The sequence below is a fragment of the Rhinatrema bivittatum genome, chromosome 6, assembly GCF_901001135.1.
Source record: "Rhinatrema bivittatum chromosome 6, aRhiBiv1.1, whole genome shotgun sequence".
NCBI classification, from domain to species: Eukaryota; Metazoa; Chordata; class Amphibia; order Gymnophiona; family Rhinatrematidae; genus Rhinatrema; species Rhinatrema bivittatum.
Window position 1 is genome coordinate 271,882,296 of NC_042620.1, and position 20,157 is coordinate 271,902,452.

General features: G+C 45.6%; 1 protein-coding gene across 4 annotated transcripts in view; it reads right to left on the reverse strand.

The window, feature by feature from the left end:
• Positions 1 to 5,558: 5,558 nt before the first annotated feature.
• The window catches only part of TAF1 (TATA-box binding protein associated factor 1), a 441,469-nt gene continuing 426,870 nt past the window's right edge, over positions 5,559 to 20,157 (reverse strand). For all 4 annotated transcript variants that reach the window (XM_029607221.1, XM_029607219.1, XM_029607220.1 and 1 more), the window contains one exon: positions 5,559 to 6,921. In XM_029607221.1, coding sequence (XP_029463081.1) covers positions 6,705 to 6,921 — 217 coding nt within the window. In that variant the 3' untranslated portion in view covers positions 5,559 to 6,704. The remainder of the gene's footprint in view (positions 6,922 to 20,157) is intronic.

Sequence of the window (20,157 nt, forward strand, 5' to 3'; positions counted from 1 at the left end):
ATAGATCTCCATTGGCTTCAAATTGCCAAACGTATCCACTACAAAACAGCAGTCTTTAACTAGTATACACACACATCCTAAATCTTACAACCTGCACCCCATCCCCTCACCTTATATCCTAAACTGTATTAACTGCATTGTCCAACCTGCACGGAGTATTACCTGCACTGTTTATCAACATTGTTTAATCTGCATTAACCCATATCGTCTAATCTGCATTTATCTGCTTTGCTGGTGTTCCAACTGTACCATCTGCGCTATCCACACTGTTTAACCTACATTGTCTAATCTGTATCAATCTGCTTTGTCCAATCTGTACTGTTTAATCTGCATTGTGCTCTTTCCCTCAGCAAGACACACTGAAACCTCAATCCCGTCTGTGTTGGCCTACTCCCACGCTGTCTCCTCCTGCCTACCCCTCTCCCCCTCACCCCCTTCCCTCCTCAACCACAATGACCACACAACACATCCGCCGCATTCACCTCCCCCACAACAGATGCCCCCATTTCCTCCCCCTCCGACCACCCCCCTCTTACAAGTCCCTCCTCCCCATCCTCTCGACCCCCCTCAACCAATTTCTAGGACTCACTACCCTCTCCATCATTTTGTTCAATGCCCAATCACTCTCTAAAAAAACCCCCATTCTAAACGACCTCCTCACTGATGCCAACCCAGACGTCTGTGCGATCACGGAAACCTGGCTCAAAGAAACTGACATAGTCCTCATGAACCAGCTACCGACTCACTCTTATGAATTCTTATCCATTCCAAGACCTAAGAAAAAAGGAGGTGGCATCCTCCTAGCCTTCAAGAAACACCTTAACCTCAAACTTACCCACTCCACCTCACCCACCAAACTAGAAATTGGCCTCTTCAAGTCTCCGTCGTTACAGATCTGTCTTATATACGCTCCTCCGGGCTCCATTGAACGGGATCCCTCCCCCTTAATCGAATTCCTATCCGCCAACATCAACTCTGAAATTCCTTCCATCATACTAGGGGATTTCAATCTCCATGTTGATGCCTCCCCCCTTACCCCCTCTTGTGAGACATTCCTCACTGCACTCCAAGCATTAGGCCTTAGACAAATCGTTGCCTCCCCCACCCATCAAGCTGGACACTCCCTGGACCTTATATTCATCAACCATTGCTTCCTTCCTTCCCACCCCCCCCCCCCCCCACCTGCTCTCCGGTACCCTGGTCGGACCACTACCTCATAGAAGCTTTACTCACTCTTAACTTCCCCACTACCCACACCCCTACAAACAACACCACCATTACCTTTAGGAAACCCTGCTCAGGAGATGAACTAGCTCTTGCTATCTCCAATGCCTCTACTAACCTTGACTGCTCCAGTCCAGAAACTGCCATCACATCCTGGTTCAGCATAACCCTTGAAATCGCTGACAATCTATGTCCCATCTCTAGGCGCAAACTACCCCAATCCACAAAAAACCAACAACCATGGTACACAACAGAATTAAGATCCCTAAAAAATACCCTTAGGCAGCGAGAGAGAATCTGGCGTAAAGCCCCCTCACCCCAACTCGCCTCAAGCTACAAAACCGCCCTCCACATTATAGAATAACCACCCTCAAAACTAAACGAGACTTCTATGCCTCCAAGATCCACCAGTACATGTACAACCCGAAAGCCCTCTTCAATTATGTTGCCAACCTCACCAAGTCCGCCCAGCCTGCTATCCCTGAAAACGAAGCCACCGCCAAGAGCGAAGAAATCGCCCAATATTTCCTCGCAAAAAATCGCCAACATCCTCTGCAGATTTCAACACCCATCTCCTTCAACCCCTCCTTCCCCCCCGCTTCAACCTTCCCCCTCTACACCCACACCTTCCATGGTACACTCTACACCTTCCCCCCCCGCTTCAACCTTCCCCCTCTACACCCCACCCTCCAAACCCTCGACCTGACTTCCTCTAAAGAAGTGGAATCTATCCTTAGAAAACTCAAACCCGCATCTCACCCTTCAGATACCATTCCCACAAAATCCCTCCTCTCCATCCCTAATTCCATCTCCAAACCTATTGCAGACATTATAAACTCCTCCCTCTCTTCAGGCTCTGTCCCAGATGCCCTCAAACAAGCAATCGTTAAGCCCCTCCTAAAAAAACCTACATTAGACCCCAAAGACCCCGCCAACTTCCGCCCTATCTCTAACCTGCCCTTCCTCTCCAAAATTATGGAAAAGATTGTGAACATCCAACTTACTGAATATCTTGAAGACAATAATATACTGCATCCTGCCCAATACGGCTTCCGTAAGTACCTCAATACCGAAACACTCCTCCTCTCTCTCACGGACCACCTGCTCATAGGCATGGACCAAGGCAACTGTTACCTCCTCGCCCTCCTCGACATCTCAGCTGCCTTTGATACTATCAATCATAACCTCCTCATCAACCGTTTAACCGAAATAGGCATCTCAGGCCTAGCCCTGCTATGGTTCAAATCCTATTTATCTAACAGAAAGTTCTCTGTCAAGATAGGAAACGCAAATTCCACACTCTACCCGCTGTCCCAAGGTGTCCCCCAAGGCTCCTCCCTCTCCTCTACCCTTTTCAATATTTATCTCACACCCCTATGCCAACTCCTCACAGACCTTGGCCTCAAATTTTACTTCTATGCGGACGATGTGCAAATCATCATTCCCATCCACAACTCTCTCTCAGATGCCCTTGCATTCTGGAACACATGTCTTGCCAACATAAACAATTTCCTCACCAACATCCACCTCGCCCTAAACTCCGTTAAAACAGAACTGCTCCTTATCTCTCCCCACTTCCCTCCCAAACCCCTGATCGCTAACGACCCAGCTTTCAACACCATCACGTCCCAACCCACTGTAAGAGACCTTGGGGTAATTTTTGATCAACAACTCAATCTAAAAAAACAGATCAACTCCATCCTCAAAGAAGGTTTCTTCAAGCTCAGTATTCTGAAGAAACTCAGACCCCTCCTCCACTCTCATGATTTCCGTACTGTCGTCCAAGCTACCCTTTCCTCAAAGCTTGACTACTGTAATGCCCTCCTCCTCGGCCTACCCTCCTCCACTACCAAACCCTTACAAATGTTCCAAAATGCAATCGCCAGGGTCATCACCAACTCTCGGAAAGCTGATCACATCACCCCCATACTCAAAGAACTCCACTGGCTCCCTATTGCATCCCGTATTCTCTTCAAAATTTTAACTATAGTACACAAATCCATCCACTCTTACAATTCTAACTGGCTTGATGAACCCTTTTGTCCTATACGCTCTGTACGACCCATTCGATCAGTCAACATAGGCACCCTCTCCATCCCCCCTTTGAAAAAAGCCCACCTCTCCACCACTAGAGACCACGCCCTATCCATTGCAGGCCCCAAACAATGGAACGCCCTCCCCACCACGCTCAGGCTTGAGCCATGTTATTCCAAGGTCAGAAAAAAACTTAAAACGTGGCTCTTCCGTCAAGCCTACCCTGATTAATCCCTACCCCCCCCCCCCCCCCCCACCCTCCAGTTCTTACCTACTGATCTTACTTGTATATAAACTCCAGTTAGTAACCTGCTTAAGCCTATATATATAAGCCTTTATTTATAGACCTGTAAATATATTTATACCTGTAAATAGCCTGTTACAGTTGTTTGATTGCTTTAATTTCTTTGCCCTCTGCTCTATGTATATTCCTCCCTGTTTCCCCTCCCCGTTAATTGTAATTTCAGCCTTTCAGTTACAATGTGAACCGGTATGATGTATGCTTACTAATGCCGGTATATAAATGTTTCAAATAAATAAATAAATAAATAAATAAATCTCTTCCTCTATTACACCATGGTGCAATGCCTTGCTGCATATATACTGTCAGACAAGCCATTTACGATCATCACAGAGAGGACTTTTGGATGTACTATCTTTGTATCACACCAGACTGAGCAATACTAGAGACTGTGCCTTCTCTGTTGTGGCACCTATTCTTTGGAACTCCTTTCCATAGGCATTGCACCTGGCTGATGGTATTAAAGCTTTCAAAACTTTGTTGAAAACTTGGTTATTTAACAGGCATATTACTAGCCTTCTTGGGATTTTCATTAATTGCTATCTTTATTCATGTTCCTGATTATGGACTGCTATGGTACTCCTGTGAATTTCATGATTGAATGTATCTGTTTCTTGTGATTATTATATTCATATTTTTTATGTTTGTTTTATTTGTACATTGCGTAGAGTACTGTTTTAGGTGATTTATAAATCTGAATAAAAATAAAGATTGCTTAATTTTCTTTACTGTGAGAAAACAGGCAGCATGGATCACTTCTGGTTCCCCCTCCCCTACAGTAGGTAGTCAGACCAAAGCCTGAGAAACCATTAAAGTAGCAGACTGTAAGTAGCACACAATCAATGGGAATGTACTAGAGTGATTAGGGAGATGGGTGTCTTTGTCTAAAAGAGAGAAGAGTGAGAGAGACTGTGTATGCGTGTGCATCTTTTTGTCTTTGTCAGTGTGTATGTAATAATTAAATTTCCTCAACCTGAACATCTGTCTGCATGAGTGTGTATACCTGACTCTGGCTGATAGGTGTCTTATTATTTGGCAACTGGTTTAAGACCTGATTGAATGGTAAGAAACTTTAATACTAGACCAGAAATCCAGGATATATATATATATATATATATATATATAAATTTCTCATATCTGAGAAATGTATCCAAACTAGTGGGGGTCCAACTGATTGCATGGATGGAAGGGTTACTACAGCTCAGCTTCTTTACTCCTGGTCTAGGGTGTGTTCTACTACTTAAGTTATTTAGGCAAAATGTAAAATTTATGTTGGTGATATTTTGGCTGGATTTTTCCAGGTCACATGATGTATTTCTCAAGAGTTATCTTTGTATGCTTTGGGGAGCTATTGAAGCACAAGCTATCTAGAAAGCAAAGGAAGGAGTCAGATACCCAGTTTTGAAAAAATCTCTCAGGCTATTTTCCTGCAACCTGCCCCTACAATAAGTACTTTATTTTACTTTACAAAACATACTAAAAACAGAGAGCAATACAAAGATTGGAGAAAGGGAGTGTAGGAGATTTTCAGAGACATTTCATGAGACATATCTTGTTACAGTGGAAAAAGCACTGGTCTAAGATCTAGATTGGGTTGGAGCATGGAGAAAAAAAAAAAAGCAATGATGTGATACTGTGTCAATCAAATTAATAGTGCTGAGCTTCCAAATCAGATTTGCCTAGCATACCTTTAGCTCATGATGTCCTATCTAATATTATTTGGATTACCCACATTTTTTAATACATTTCATCCAGAAGATAGAGGGGAACAAAAAGTATTTTGGCATCAAAGGATTTATAAACAAAAAAGAGTTAAGGAAAGAAGAGGAGGTTGAGGCAAGCAGAGAAGTCTTGGAATTGAAGGTAGGATGGTGCTTTATGAATTGGAGAGGTGAGAGGCCTGCTATGCTGAGTACAAGGGGGAATTTCAGAGGTAAAAATCAGATTAGAAAATTAAAAGGGGGGCTACATCCCATATAAAGTGCTTTTTTCAGTCCAATTTCAGTAGTTCAATAGTAACTTGAACATTTTATTTTCATTGACATTAAGTAGAGTACAATACATACAGTAACAAGGCTATCATATACACAAACGAGACATCTTTCACAGGATCACTGACTGAGTGTACCACACACAGTGATACATCTTGTGAAATAGCCTACATAGAATAGAAAAATAAATACAATATATGTGGTTATATGAAAAAGATGTTGCTATTGAACATTGACATTAAAATATCTAAAATGCCTGTACAGGGAACCTCCGCAGGAGAAATAAAGGAAGAGATTTTGAGCAACAAAACTGAAACGCTGTTAATGCACTGCATCTAGCAGGCAGTCACTGAGAGCATTAAATAATAAACTACAGTTCCTTTTTCAGGCAAATACTTTAGTGCAGTATTTATGGACCCTGTAATAAATACACCTGCTTCTCCACTTATTCAGTCAAGAAAATTATTTTGGCATAGAAAAAAACAGCTTTAGTGTAAATGAAGGACTAATTTCCAAGTGAACAAACAAATGCTCACGTACTTTCTTGAGTCTTTTGTGCACTTATTGTTTTGACAGCTGCAGTTTCTAAATCCAAATAGGAACATATATTTATAACAGTGTTTCCCAACCTTCTCCTGAAGGTACCCCTAGCCAGTTGGGCTTTTAGGATTGCTGCGATGAATATGCATGAGATAGATTTGCATATCCTGGGTCTCCAATGTATGCCGATCTCTCTCATGCATATTCATTATGGATATCCTGAAAGCTCAACTAGTTAGGTATGCCTCCAGGAAAGGATTGGGAATTACTGATTTATAGAACTGAATGGCTGAGAAAACGTTGCATGTTTATTCACTGTGTGTTTGTATTACTCATTTAAAATTGAGCACACAATATTTAATGTTTTTAATTTCTTAATCAGAAAAGCACACTGCTTAATTTATGACAATATCTGACAGCTAATTCTGACCCCATATGAATATGGAAAAAGCATGTTTAAAACTTCAAAAGAGCAAGATCAAACAAGGAAACAAAAGACCCAAATGTTAAATAACAGATCCTTGCCCCATGCTTCCCACTCCACCAGTAATTCACAGTTTAGGTTCTAGTTATAATTAAAAACAAATCCCTGGAGCTGGTAAAAGTCAATACTATCACTCATTCTCAGAGTCCACATCACTGTCATCTCCAGGAGAAGGAAATTCCTCACTGTCGTCCTCATCTTCTGAAAGTTGGACCTGACTAAGCACACTTGGCCCACAATGCTCCTCCTCTTCCTCTTCCTCCTCAGAAACTTCGTATCCTCCAATGCTGCTAAAACTGGTGTCTCGCATATTAGATTTCAGATCATGGTCTTCATAGCTTCCATAACTAAAATAAAAATAGGAATACAGTGCACACAAAACTAGGTCAACAGATTTAAAACAGTGAACAGTACATTATACTGAAAAGAACATGCATCCCCTCCAATGCCCTTCTCCCCTTTGCCTCAAACACCCCCTTTCCTCTCTTGCAATTTCTTAGAAGACTGGTCAAATAATTGTACAATTGTAGTCAAGTAGACATTGTACTATTTCCCAAAGTTAGTATCCAGTGTCAATGTCCTGACTAGTGCTTGGTCAGAAGGACTTCTCTCTCAAGTACTGCTAGAATTATGCTGGCCCAACCACCCTCAGTTCCTCTTTGATGGCAATATTAAGAAGGAAAAGTGGGTTCCCTGCTAGCATTACCATTACCCTTACAGCATGAGTTTTGACAGGCCCCTCTAGGTTTAAGCTTGCCAGGGCATAACGAGAGATACAGTCTGCTAGCCCAATAGTGATTATTCATGTACCAACAAGACTTGCTGCAATAACAAATACAGAAAAATGATAGATTCTCTAAAGGCTACAGTCTGCTTCATATTGAAATCAAATGGTGTAATTATGGCCTAATATGTAAAGGCTAGTTTCATCCCTGTTAGAATGAGGGCTGAGGGAAAAATGCTTCAGGAACATCCATTGTGTGCATCTCACTACCTCACCTTTGTAAAACTTGGTACAGGGTTGCTCACTAACAACCACTTTAGAGTGTGGGAATTTTCCACCACATTTGAGCTGTACACTCGGAGTGCATATTTAAAAATTCTTTTAACCAGTTAAAAGGGTTATTTGCCCAAGTAAAAGTTTTACCCGCCACGTATGGGGTTAAAAAATAAGCGTGTTGTTCCCTAATGTTCCTACTTTTAGTCACTATTTTGTGAAGGTGCTCCCAAGGCAGAGTTAGACTTGCATAGTTTTGTATTTTCAGTGTTGTTCTGCCTGGAAAAAAGGGCAACTTTCAAACTTCCTTTTCAGAACTGGTGCAAAATCTGAGGCTAAAGGTGCTACAGTCTATATTGGCGTTTGGTGCACACCATGCATTACTGGCAATGCTTAACGTTATAATTTGATTTGCAAGTGATACTCTATTTGAAGAGTGCTTTATAATCATAAAATTAACCATAACCTGGTATATCTAGAAAAGAATGGTTTATATTGGCAATTATATGTTGTTGTATTACAATGAATACTTTTGCATTGTTAATTTGGGAATCTTGTAAGCTCGTAAATTGAAAAATTAAAAATAAATAAATAAATAAAATACAATTGTCTGTGGTCTTTGTACCTGCCCCAAAAGGCACCAAGTACTAATAGGTTGCAATTTCAGTTCGTGTCTCAATTCATGCATCAAATGCTGCAGGGTTTTCTAAGCAGGACAACTCCTTATTCTTGGTTTTAGCTTCATGCTTTCTGAAATAGCAGAGCATCGTTTCAGCAGTAATCAACCACTAGTGGGCATAATACCAGCACTAACAACAACTGCCTGGCGCTGTTTAGGTTGTCTGGTTCATAACTAATTTAAATTTTAAAAGTGAAAAAAGTGAAAATGAAAAATATTGTTTTATTTTTTGTAACAAATTAACAGAAAGCATTTAGACACTTAGGGAAACTCTGTATAAAATACATTGACAGTATATTAGATATCTCTTGTTGACCAACTTTAGAGATCACTAGATAGCAATTGTTATAGAAGATTGAAAAGCACCGCTTCCAATACAGATCCATGGGGCACTGCACTATTTACTAGAGATGTGAATCGGAACTGAAATCCGAACCGATTCTGGTTCCGATTCACATCTCTACTATTTACTGTCCTCTACTGAGAGAAAGGAAAATTGGTTCTTACCTGCTAATTTTCGTTCCTGTAGTACCACGGATCAGTCCAGGACAGCTGGGTTTTGCCTCCCCTCCAGCAGATGGAGACAGAAAAAGACTTTGTGGATTCTATCCTATACCCTTGAGGTGCCACCTAGTGTCTGCCAGTATTATACTGTACCCAAGCAGAAATCAGAAAAACCATGACGGCAACCATAAAACCACTTCCTCCTGAAGAGCAGAGGAAACAAACACCTGAAACCTTATGAATGAATGAAAAACATGCCCAAAACCTTTCCCTGAAAAGGGGGGCATTCAATAAAACTTGCTGAAAAATCGATCAGCTACCGGCCGAGTGGACTCTCCATTTTCCCCCAGGTGGGCGTCTGGACTGATCCGTGGTACTACAGGAACAAAAATTAGCAGGTAAGAACCAATTTTCCTTTCCCTGTACGTACCCGAATCAGTCCAGGACAGCTGGGATGTACCAAAGCTTTCTTAACCAGGGTGGGACGGATAGAGTCCTGCTCGGAGTATACTGGTTCCAAAAGAAGCAGGCTCTGGGGCCCGGACATCCAGTCGATAATGTCTGGTAAAGGTATGACGTCCAACTGTCTTAACTCCCTGGACTCAGAAGTAGAAAGATCTAGGCCTGCCAAGGATGGGAGCGCCTCCGTCTGATTCAAATGAAAAGAGGACCCTACTTTCAGAAGAAAGGAAGGAACCGTTCGTAAAGAAACTTCTTCGTTAGAAATCCTTAAGAAGGGCTCCTGACAAGATAAGGCCTGTAGCTCCGAAACACACCGCGCCGATACAATAGCCACAAGGAAAACGACCTTCAACGTCAGATCTTTCAAGGTCTCTCGTGTCAGCAGCTCGAAAGGCGCATTACAAAAGGGCACGGAGAACCAGGTTGAGCTTCTACGAAGGACAGGAGTTCCGAATCTGAGGACGAAGATGTTTAACACCACACGGAAAACGAACCACATCTGGATGGGATGCTAGAGCGAGGCCCTGTACCTTTCCCCGAAAACTACCAAGGGCTGCCATCTAAACTCGTAGGGAATTGACTAGACCTTTTACTAGACCTGCCTGCAGAAAGGCCAGCACATCCGGAATAGTAGCCCTGGACAGCTCCACCACGTGGTTCAGGCACCAGTCCTCGGAAATACCCCAAACTCTGATGTAGGCTATGGAGGAAGAAGGTTTACAGACTGCAAAAGCGTAGTAATCACCTCCTCAGAGTATCCCTTATTTCTCAATCTACGCCTTCCAAAAGCCATGCCGCTAGACAAAAGCGATCTACCTCTGTGAAATAAACAGGACCTTGTCGCAGCAGACTTGGGACGGATGAAATCTCAGCGGGCAATCTACTGCCAGATTGAGAAGCTCCGCAAACCACAGGCACCTCGGCCACTCTGGTGCGACGAGTATCACCTTGCCCGAATGAGCATCGATGCGGCATAGAACCTTGCCGACCAATGGCCACGGCAGAAAGACATACAAAAGAATGTCCTTTGGCCAGGGAAGCACCAGAGCGTCTACACCTTCCGCTCCTGGCTCTCTTCGATGACTGAAAAATTGAGGAGCTTTGGCATTGCGATACATTGCCAACAGGTCCATCGCGGGCCTGGACCACCAGTTGCACAGGAGACTGAAAGCCTCGGAGAGTTCCCACTCTCCTGGATCCAACTGGTGGCGGCTGAGAAAATCGTCCTGCACATTGTCCACTCCGCCAATGTGAGAGGCTGCTATCCTGTACAGGTGATGTTCTGCCCAGCTGATTAAAAGTTGAGCCTCTGCCGCCACTGGACGACTCAGAGTTCTGCCCTAACGAGTGATGTAAGCCACCGTTGTCGCATTGTTGGAGAGAATTTGCACTGATCTCCCATCTACTATGGGAAGGAGGGCCTGTAGCACCAACCGAACCGCTCTGGTCTCCAACTGATTGATCGACCAAGAAGACTCTGACCTCATCCACTGACCTTGCACTGCTGTTCCTCGACAAACCACTCCCCACTCGGAGAGGCTGGCATCGGTGGTTACCACTATCCAGGAGGGAATTTCCAAATCCACACCCCGTCGTAATCTGGAAACAGCCACCAAAGAAGACTGGACCGTGCTGAATCCGTCACGGCTGGTAGCCTGACGAGAGGAGGATCCAGAAGACTTAATCATGTCCTTCAACTGTTGGCCGAAGAGCAGCTTTCCCTTGAAAGGCAAGGAACTCAGCTGAGCTTTCGAGGAGACATCCGTCGACCAATTTCTGAGCCAAAGGAGCCTGCGGGCCGAAATGGCAGAGACCATTGTTCTTCCCGACGTGCGCACTGTAAGCCACTGCCGCCTCCAAACGACCAGCCTGAGCAGTGTCCACTTCTGAAAGGGATGCCCCAGATTGTAAGTGCTGCACACAACACTGGCTCAAACACAGAGCAAAACTGCTGCACATGGCCACCTGCATTCCCAGGGAGTTCTCAAATATGTTTTTAAGCTGTACCTCCAACTTTCGGTCCTGCAAATCTTTTAGGGCCGTCGCTCCTGTGACTGGGATGGTGGTCTTTGTAGTTACTGCAGAGGCTGCCGCACCCACATTGGGGACCCTGAGCAGCTCCAGCGCATCCTCCGGTAGCGGGTACAACTTATCCATAGCGCAGCTGACTTTCAAAACTAGATCCGGAGTGCCCCACTCCCGGAACAAGAGGTCAGTGACTGACATATGAAAGGGAAAAGAGCGAGCCAGACCTCTTAGACCTAACATCATGGGATCCACCACTCCCATATGAGAATCCTCCTGCAGGACTTCAATTCCAAGCTCTTTTAGAATATTCGGGATAAGCGGACCCAATTCATCTCTCCGGAACAAGCGTACCACCTTGGGATCATCACCGTCCACCGCAGAAGTGCCTCCCTGCTTGGGCACCAGGGGCTGACCATCCTGGCCTGCTTCTAGCCCTTGAAGGTCTTGAGGGGAAGGGTCTCCTCCATCAGATAGATTCTATGAAGACGAATCATCTGGACCTGCCACGGATCTGAGAGGGCGCTTAGACTTAGTATGCTCCCCCCACCGGCGGGGACTTGGGACGCTTACGGGAGGAGGGAACCTCAGAGACCTTGCCCCTCTTGTGTTTGGATGCTCTCTGTGCCTTGAACATTTTGTGAAAAAAACTTCACCAAGTCCGAGGAGAATGGCAAAGAAGACCCATCTGAGGCCTCCTCAGGATCACCATCCGAAGTATCAGCCCGATCCTCCTGCGACCTGTCCGTCCTCCCCCCCAGAGGGCCACGGTCACGGGGAGAGAGGTGGCAGGGAACTCTGTGCCTCCATCGCGGCTCTGTCTGCATCCCTGAACGTTTTCAAAATGGCCTCCGTCCCTGCACTAAGCAGGAATTGATCAGGTGGCTGCAGCTGAGCTGTAAGCCTCCCAAGCTCTGGGCGCCGCGAAGAACTGCTACTGCCACAGGGATTCCCCTCAGTGGACCTCCCGAGACACAATCTGCATAGATGCCGGCTCTAGAGAGGGCTAAATTTAGCTCCGATCAGCTGAGGTAAGCGCGCCAAAAATAAAGCGGGCGGCAGGGGCCTTCGCGCGAGCCGAAATGTGGCAGTAAGGCAGGCAGAGAGGAGCTGGAGAGAACGCTGGACCGACCGACCGAAAAAAAAACTTTATCTTTTTTTTTTTTTCACAGTGCTCCGAAGGCTGTGCTGAGCTGAGCTGCCTGCTGCGGTGAGTGAGCCAGGCTCCCCGGTATCACCCGCCGGCTGTAACAGTCCCCGGGTCTTTAACCCCCTGCTCTTTTGCCTCTGATACCAGGGGGGATGGTCCCACCAGGACCTGCCAACCCCCTGGGAGGCTCAAAGGAACTTGCTGCACCTTCTGCTGCTGTTTTCACAATCTCAAGTAAATTTTCTTTTCTTTTTTTTTAAAGAGCCAGAAACCTTCTAAGGCGCATCTACTGGCTTGGCCGGCTGGAGCTGGTGATCCTGATCCGGTCCTTCACCAGGGGCTTGCGGAAGAGACTCACCTTCATCCACCCCATCCGTATCTGAACTGTCCACCTGACAGGAAAAGGACCGGAGAGGGCGTTTGGCCTTGGGGTTTCTATGCCACTGTGTGACTTGGTACACTTGTGAAGTGATGAAGCTCTTGTCCCAGCCCCCAGCAACGGCAGGACCTCACGGCGTACCCTTAGTACCCTGGCTCTTTGCTGCTTTTCGTGCTTTGAAGGCTTTATGCAGCAACAAAACAAAATAGGAGGAGAACGAGGAAGAAGACTCATCTGAGTCCTATATCTGCGCTGCCTGCAAGTCACCCCCCCCCCCCCCCCCCCCCCCCCAGGGGCAGCAGGACACGGCGAAAGAGGTGGCGGAGAGCTCCCCTCCTCCAGGGCAGCCTTCTCCTGCTCCCTGAACATTCGCAGTAAGGCTTCAGTACCTGCGCTGAGAAGAAAAGGGTCCTGAGGCTGCCGCAGCAAGTCTACCCTCCCAGGGTCCCTGCATGCTCTAGAGCTGCTGCGATGCGATTTCGCCGAAATCGGCTTCCCCGAGAGCCTTCCCCTCCCGACAAGTACCCGGTACAAACTCCGGCCTGCAGGCCGCACCATGCGGCATGATCCCCGAGCTAAATTAGGATCGGGGCCAGAAAAAATAACCAGCGCGACCAAGACAAACCCCCAGGAGCTCGTAGGAACTGAAAAGGACAGTGAAAACGGCATCAGAAGGAAGGTGGGCTGATGGACCTTCTCTGCCTGACAAGCTGTGCAGATTCCAGCGCGGGAAATCCGTGCGTACACACTGCCACAGGCCAAGCAGGCCGCACCACAAGGCATATCCCCGGTCTCGATTTTGGCTCTCTCCGAAAAAAGAACCGTGCCAAATGGATGGATTTCCCGGTCAAAAAACGGGCCGGGAAAGTGGCGAAAATCAACGAAAATGGAGTGGATGCATGGCCGGAGAGCCCCAAACCCACAATTTAATTAATATATATACATATATATATATATATATATATTTTTTTTTTCTTTTACCTGGTTGAAGACAGGCTGGCTGAGAGTTTCAGGGTTCCCAACCCTCTGCCCTCCAGCCTCGAATACCAGGGGGGATAGTCCTACCAGGACCTGCCAACTCCCTGGGAGGCTACTCACAACTGTCCGATCACTGCTCTAACCAAACTTTTTTTTTTTTTTTTTAATTTAAAGGGATCCTTAAACTAAGCTTCCCTTGTAAAATCAAGCGCTAAGAGACTATAGTCAGACCAAATCCAACCCTAAACTCAGCACCTCTATCAGACACTAGGGGGTAGATTTTTTTAAAAAGCGTGATCGCGTACTTTTGTTTGCGCAGCAGGCGCAAACAAAAGTACGCTGGATTTTATAAGATACGCGCATAGCCGCACGTATCTTATAAAATCCTGGATCGGCGTGCGCAAGGCTGCCGATTTTGGGCAGCCTGCGCGCGCCGAGCCGCACAGCCTGCCTCCGTTCCCTCTGAGGCCGCTCCGAAATCGGAGCGGCCTCGGAGGGAACTTTCTTTCGCCCTCCCCTCACCTTCCCCTCCCTTCCCTAACCCACCCCCCCGGCCCTATCTAAATCCCCCCCTTACCTTTGTCCCTAGATTTACGCTTGCTAGAAGCAGACGTAAATCTACGCGCGCCAGCAGACTGCTGGCGTGCCGTCATCCGACCCGGGGGCTGGTCCGGAGGCCTCGACCACGCCCCCGGGCCGGCGCCACGCACTCGGTCCCGCCCCGAAATGTCGCATCCCGCCCCCGAAACGCTGCCGTCATTCGGCCCCGCCCCCGACATGCCCCCTTCAAAAAAACCCCGGGACTTACGCGTGTCCCGGGGCTCTGCGCGTGCCGGCGGCCTATACAAAATAGGCGCGCGGGCCCTGCTCGCGTAAATCCGGGCGGATTTACATGAGCAGGGCTTTTAAAATCCGCCCGTAGGTTTTGCACCTCCGCCATCTGCTGGAGACAGAAAAATACTGGCAGACACTAGGTGGCTCCTCAGGGGTATAGGACAGAGTCTGCGAAGTCTTTTTCTGTCTCCATCTGCTGGAGGGGAGGCAAAACCCAGCTGTCCTGGACTGATCCGGGTACGTACAGGGAACTGACAGTTAGTTCTACTCTCTATTTCCTGTCTTTGAACTAGTTCACAATCCACAAAAGTGGCGTAGTCATGGGTGGGGGTCCTGGCCCACCCATATAGAGCTCAGGCTCACACGATCAGGGCTGCTTGATACCAGAAGAAAAGTCCTGCAGTATGGCCACTGTGGCTCCCATCCTGTGACATACAAAGGAGGAAAGGGCTACTTACTGCAGAACCCCAAGCTGCAGCACCTGAAGAATGGGTCTGGCAGTGCCAGACGAAGACACCCTGTGCATGTGTGTGGGAGCCTGTAGCTGGGTGTGAGACAGGACATTGCAGACACAGCATATTGAGTTTGCACAGTGCACCTTCCACTGTTCTAAGTGCCAACTGGTGACCATAGACAGACATGATAGTGTGACTAATTGACCAACCAATACAAAGCCTTTTATAAATTTATCAACTCAACATTAAAAGAGGGTTTCTTCAAGCTCCACACACTCAAAAAATTGAAACCCTTACTCCACATGAATGATTTCCGCACAGTCCTCCAAGCCACCATTCTGGCCAAGCTTGACTACTGTAATGCCATCCTCCTAGGCCTTCCAAAAAATACCCTACGGCCCTTACAGATACTCCAAAACTCAGCAGCGCGCATACTCACTAATGCCCACCGAGGAGATCACATCACCCCCGTCCTCCAGCATCTACACTGGCTGCCAATCAGCTCCAGAATCATTTACAAAACACTCACACTCATCCACAAAACTACCTACAACCAAGACATGACATGGTTCAAAGATCACCTCCGACTCCGCCCATACAACAGACCCACCAGGGGACAGCACCTTGCCATGATGCACACTCCCTCTCCAAAGCTGTCTAAACTCAAATCCACCAAATCACGTGCCCTCTCCTTAGCTGGACCCACCCTCTGGAACAGAATGCCCCCAAACCTGCGCTTAGAATCTTGTCAAAAAAGATTCAAACAGAACCTCAAGACCTGGCTCTTTAAGCAGGCCTTCACCTAATCCCCTCTCATCTCACCTTACTCCCTCACCCTACTCAGTTTACCCCCCTCATCTCACTTTACCTCCTCTCCCCTATCTCAAGCCCGATTACCTCATTCTTTTGTTACGAGTATGCCTTGTAACCCCCATTTAACCTAACCGCCTCAACCCAACCCCTGTATAATTCCTCCCTGCCATCTATTCTTTATAATCATGCTTACATTGAATTATCTTTCCCATTATAATCTGTTAACTATATAGCATATCGTGTTAACTGTTCAAATGTCGTTCATGGTTTACATTATTTACTTCCACTATTTAATTTGTTCTCTGTAAAGCCTGTTGCAGTTTTAGTTATTTGTGAACCGAGATGATGTTCCCAACGTATCCCGGTATATAAAAACACCTAAATAAATAAATAAATAAATAAATAAATAAATATAGAGAGATTTTTGACCAGCTCAGAGTTGGACTTAGCTTTAGCTGCCAGGTAACAGCATAACATATATAGGCCCAACACATGAAGGTGTGTTAACCATTACCATGCCAAACGAGTTACTTACTGCAGACCCCATTCTTTTTCATGGAGCCTATTCACTAACATTCATTTTGGTGCATTACTGTTTGAAGCAGCTTTGTGAATAGGGTCATAGTAACACAATCCTCATCAGCAGAGGATTTGCTTTGCCTATTGAGTAATCACAGACCCTGCTCAAACCATGATCATATCCCTCCATTCCACTTATAATTGTCACAGTTTGGGTTATCATGTGCTGGTAAGCTATTTCAGGCATTCACAAGTAAAGAAATATTTCCTCAGACTGCCGCTGACCCTCCATCCTTCCAAGTTAATATCATGACATATTGCCCTTGAGATTATTTTTCTAGGGAAAATGTTACAGTTGTGTTCATAAGTTTATATAACCCTGGCAAAATTTGTAACATGTAGCATTTTAAGAAAATATGAATGATAATTTTACTGTATTTCAAATTAAATTATTATGCATCACAGAATAGCACAATCATTAAACAAACCATAGAAATAATAAAATGGTCCTGTTCAAAAGTTTACATACCCTTAGCTCTTAATATCATGTATTGCCCCCTTTTGCAGTCTTTTGTGATGGTTGTGAATGAGGCCCTTTATGTTCTCATGAGGTAAAGCTGCCCATTCGTCTTGGCAAAAAGCCTCCAGATCCTGTAAATTCTTTGGTTGTACAGAATGAACTGCATGTTTGAGTTCTCCCCAACGTGGCTCAATGATGTTGAGACCAGGAGACTGTGATGGCCACTCCAGAACCTTCACTTTCTTCTGCTGCAGCCACTGAAGGGTACACTTGGCCTTATGTTTCAGATCACTGTCATTTTGGAAAGTCCACGTGCGCCCCATGTGCCGCTCCCTGGCTGATGAATGCAAATTCTCCTCAAATAGAAACATAGAAATGACGGCAGAAGAAGACCAAATGGCCCATGCAGTCTGCCCAGCAAGCTTCCACATTTTTATTTTCTCTCTCTCATACTTATCTGTTACTCTTGGCCTTTAGTAACCTTTTGGTTCTATTTCCCTTCCACTCCTGCCATTAATGTAATCTTTTGGTTCTATTTTCTGATAAGATGCTGCATTCATCCTGCCAACAATTTTGACTAAACGCTGTGCCGCTGTAGCTCACGATCCCCCCAAAACAGCAGAGATCCACCATGCTTCACGGTAGGGATGGTGTGCTGCTCTTCATAGAGTTTATAGTTGTGACCATAAAGAGCAATTTTGGTCTCATCACTCCAAATGATTTTGTACCAGAAGTTTTGCGGCTTCTCTAGGTGCTGCTTGACATTGGCATTGGTGCAGAAATGTCTTTTTTCTGGCAGCTCTTCCATGTAGCCCATTTTTGTTCAAGTATTTCCTTATTGTGCATGTTGAATCACCCATACCACTTTGCTTCAGATAAACCTGTATTTCAGTAAAAAATTGCTTGTGGGTTTTTCTTTGCATCCTGACACATTTTCCTGGCAGTTGTGTCTGAAATCTTGTTCTACCAAGTTATTTGTATCCAAGTTGTTTTCCTCCCTGTTCATTGTAAGACATATCTTATGTCATTGTTTTGTTTGATGTTGGAATGTAAACCGAAGTGATTAGTAACTCTGTTACCTGAACCTCGGTATAAAAAAGTTATAAATAAATAAATAAATAAATAAATCTTTCTTGGTCTGGCTTGGTATTACCAGAACCCATAATTTTCCACTTTTTGATCAGAATTTGAACAGTACTGATTGGCATTTTCAAATCTTTGGATATCTTTTTATATCCTTTTCCTGATTTATAAAGTTGAACTACTTTTGCTCGCAGATCCTTTGACAGTTCTTTTGCATTTTCCATGCTTCATTAACCACCAAAGTTAGTGCAGCTCTGGATGAAATGCACAAGAGCTAAGAAACTCATTGACTATTTATACCCAGACACTAATTATCTTTGCAAAATTGTTAGATAAGAGGTGATTCCAAGTGGAGTTATAGAGTTTCAAGATATATATATCCCTTTAAAGACATATTCTTTAGTGCATTTATTTGGTGGTATCTTACTGAATTTCTCACTTAGTATCCTCCTTCCGGCCAAGGACAAATGTAGATCATCTTTACAGTATAACCTTTTACTGTTCCATACACAGCCCCATCCACCAATGTAACCAAAACCACTTGATTTACACCATGCTTTGAGCCAAACACTGAAATTATCTATATGGCATGAGAAATAAAGTTCTAGATCTAGAGGCAGATATGGAAGAGGCTTACTTGGAGAAAGTGGCAGCCACAGAGGCAAGGTACTCAGACAATCAGAACTAAGATCTAGTTATACTAGACTATAATCTATTTAGGAAGGACAGGATAGGAAGAAAGGGAGGAGGGTGTGAGTTAATCTGGAAAGAGGGAATGAAACATCCATTTATACTGGTACGATATACAGGCCTCCATCACAGGCAGAAGAAATGGATAGAGATTTAGTTGTCACAACTGGTGCCTAGCCGCTATCACTTCTAGCGGCTGCCCACATCAAGTCAAAGCATACGTTGCCTAAGAATGCGGCTCCCGGTGCCATCGGACCCCGCTCCTTGTGTCTCTTGAGAGAGATGCAAACCAGCCCGAGCCAGTAGGCAGAAGCAAGAAGCAATTTGCAAATTCATTGCCATGGCCTCAAAGGCCTGTTTAAGGATAGTCTCAATTCTCCTATCCTGAGCATCTTTTAGAGTTGCCCCTCCTTCCACTGGAATGGTGGTTTGTTTGAAAACAGTGCATCCCAAGGCATCCACCTTCAGGAATCAAACTGCTCCCTTGCCTTCGGACTTAAAGGGTACAAACCCACTAAAGTGTGCCCCCTTTAACCCTTGAATTGGATCTAGGAGGGGAAAGAAACAGGACGCTTTGCGTAAAGTGACCAATATGGGATCATTCTTTTGTAAGCCTGTACCGTCACCCCGTCCACACCGAGCATCTTCAGCATCTGAGTCAACAAACTCGGCAACTCATCTTTGTGAAAAAACCAGCGTAGAGTCTGATGTGCCTCCAAATCAGGTGGAATTTCTCCCTCTTGTAGAGGGGAGAAAATCAAATCCTCATCAGTCATCCAATGTATCATGATCCACATCCCCCTGAACAACTCCAATGATAGTCTCCCTGCAGCGTTTGCCCGCAGTAGCTGACAAGTGGGAAACCTGGGCACACAATCCCTTCTTAATAGGTTGCTTTGCCTCTGCTGGGCGCCCCTACATAAAAGCCTGCAGGCCCTGGAAAAGTTCCACCCAGGAGAAGGAGGATGGATGCATATCAGGGCCCATAGGCCCATAACTGGCACTTTCCGACCCTTCTTTTGGGGATGCCTCTGCCATCGGGAACAGGGGGGAGGGGAATTGTCCGCTGCATCGCCTATTGCACACTCCCCATTCCCCTTTGGAGCCAACATAGGCAAAGGGGATATCCCAATTCTGGCAAAATCTGTAGTAGCCAAATTCACTTGAGCATCTAAACAGCGCTGACACAGGCGTAGAGAGCGCGATGGCTGAATTTCCCTTAAATGGCAAGCCCCACAGACAGCAAGGCGCTTAGATTTTTTTTTGTCTCTGGTACCTACACTTGGTTTTAGACGGCCTCCTACATGCATTCCAATGGTGCTCGGGTGTACCTGCGCAAATATGCGCTCAAATCTAGGCCGCCACCGTACACGCACAAGTACCTGCACGCCCACGTCAGGATATTGCTGCATGGCGAAAATGCACATGCTCACACCTAAGTATGTGGGAAGAAAATAACAAACCTGTCGCACGGCCAATCACATGGCTGATTGAA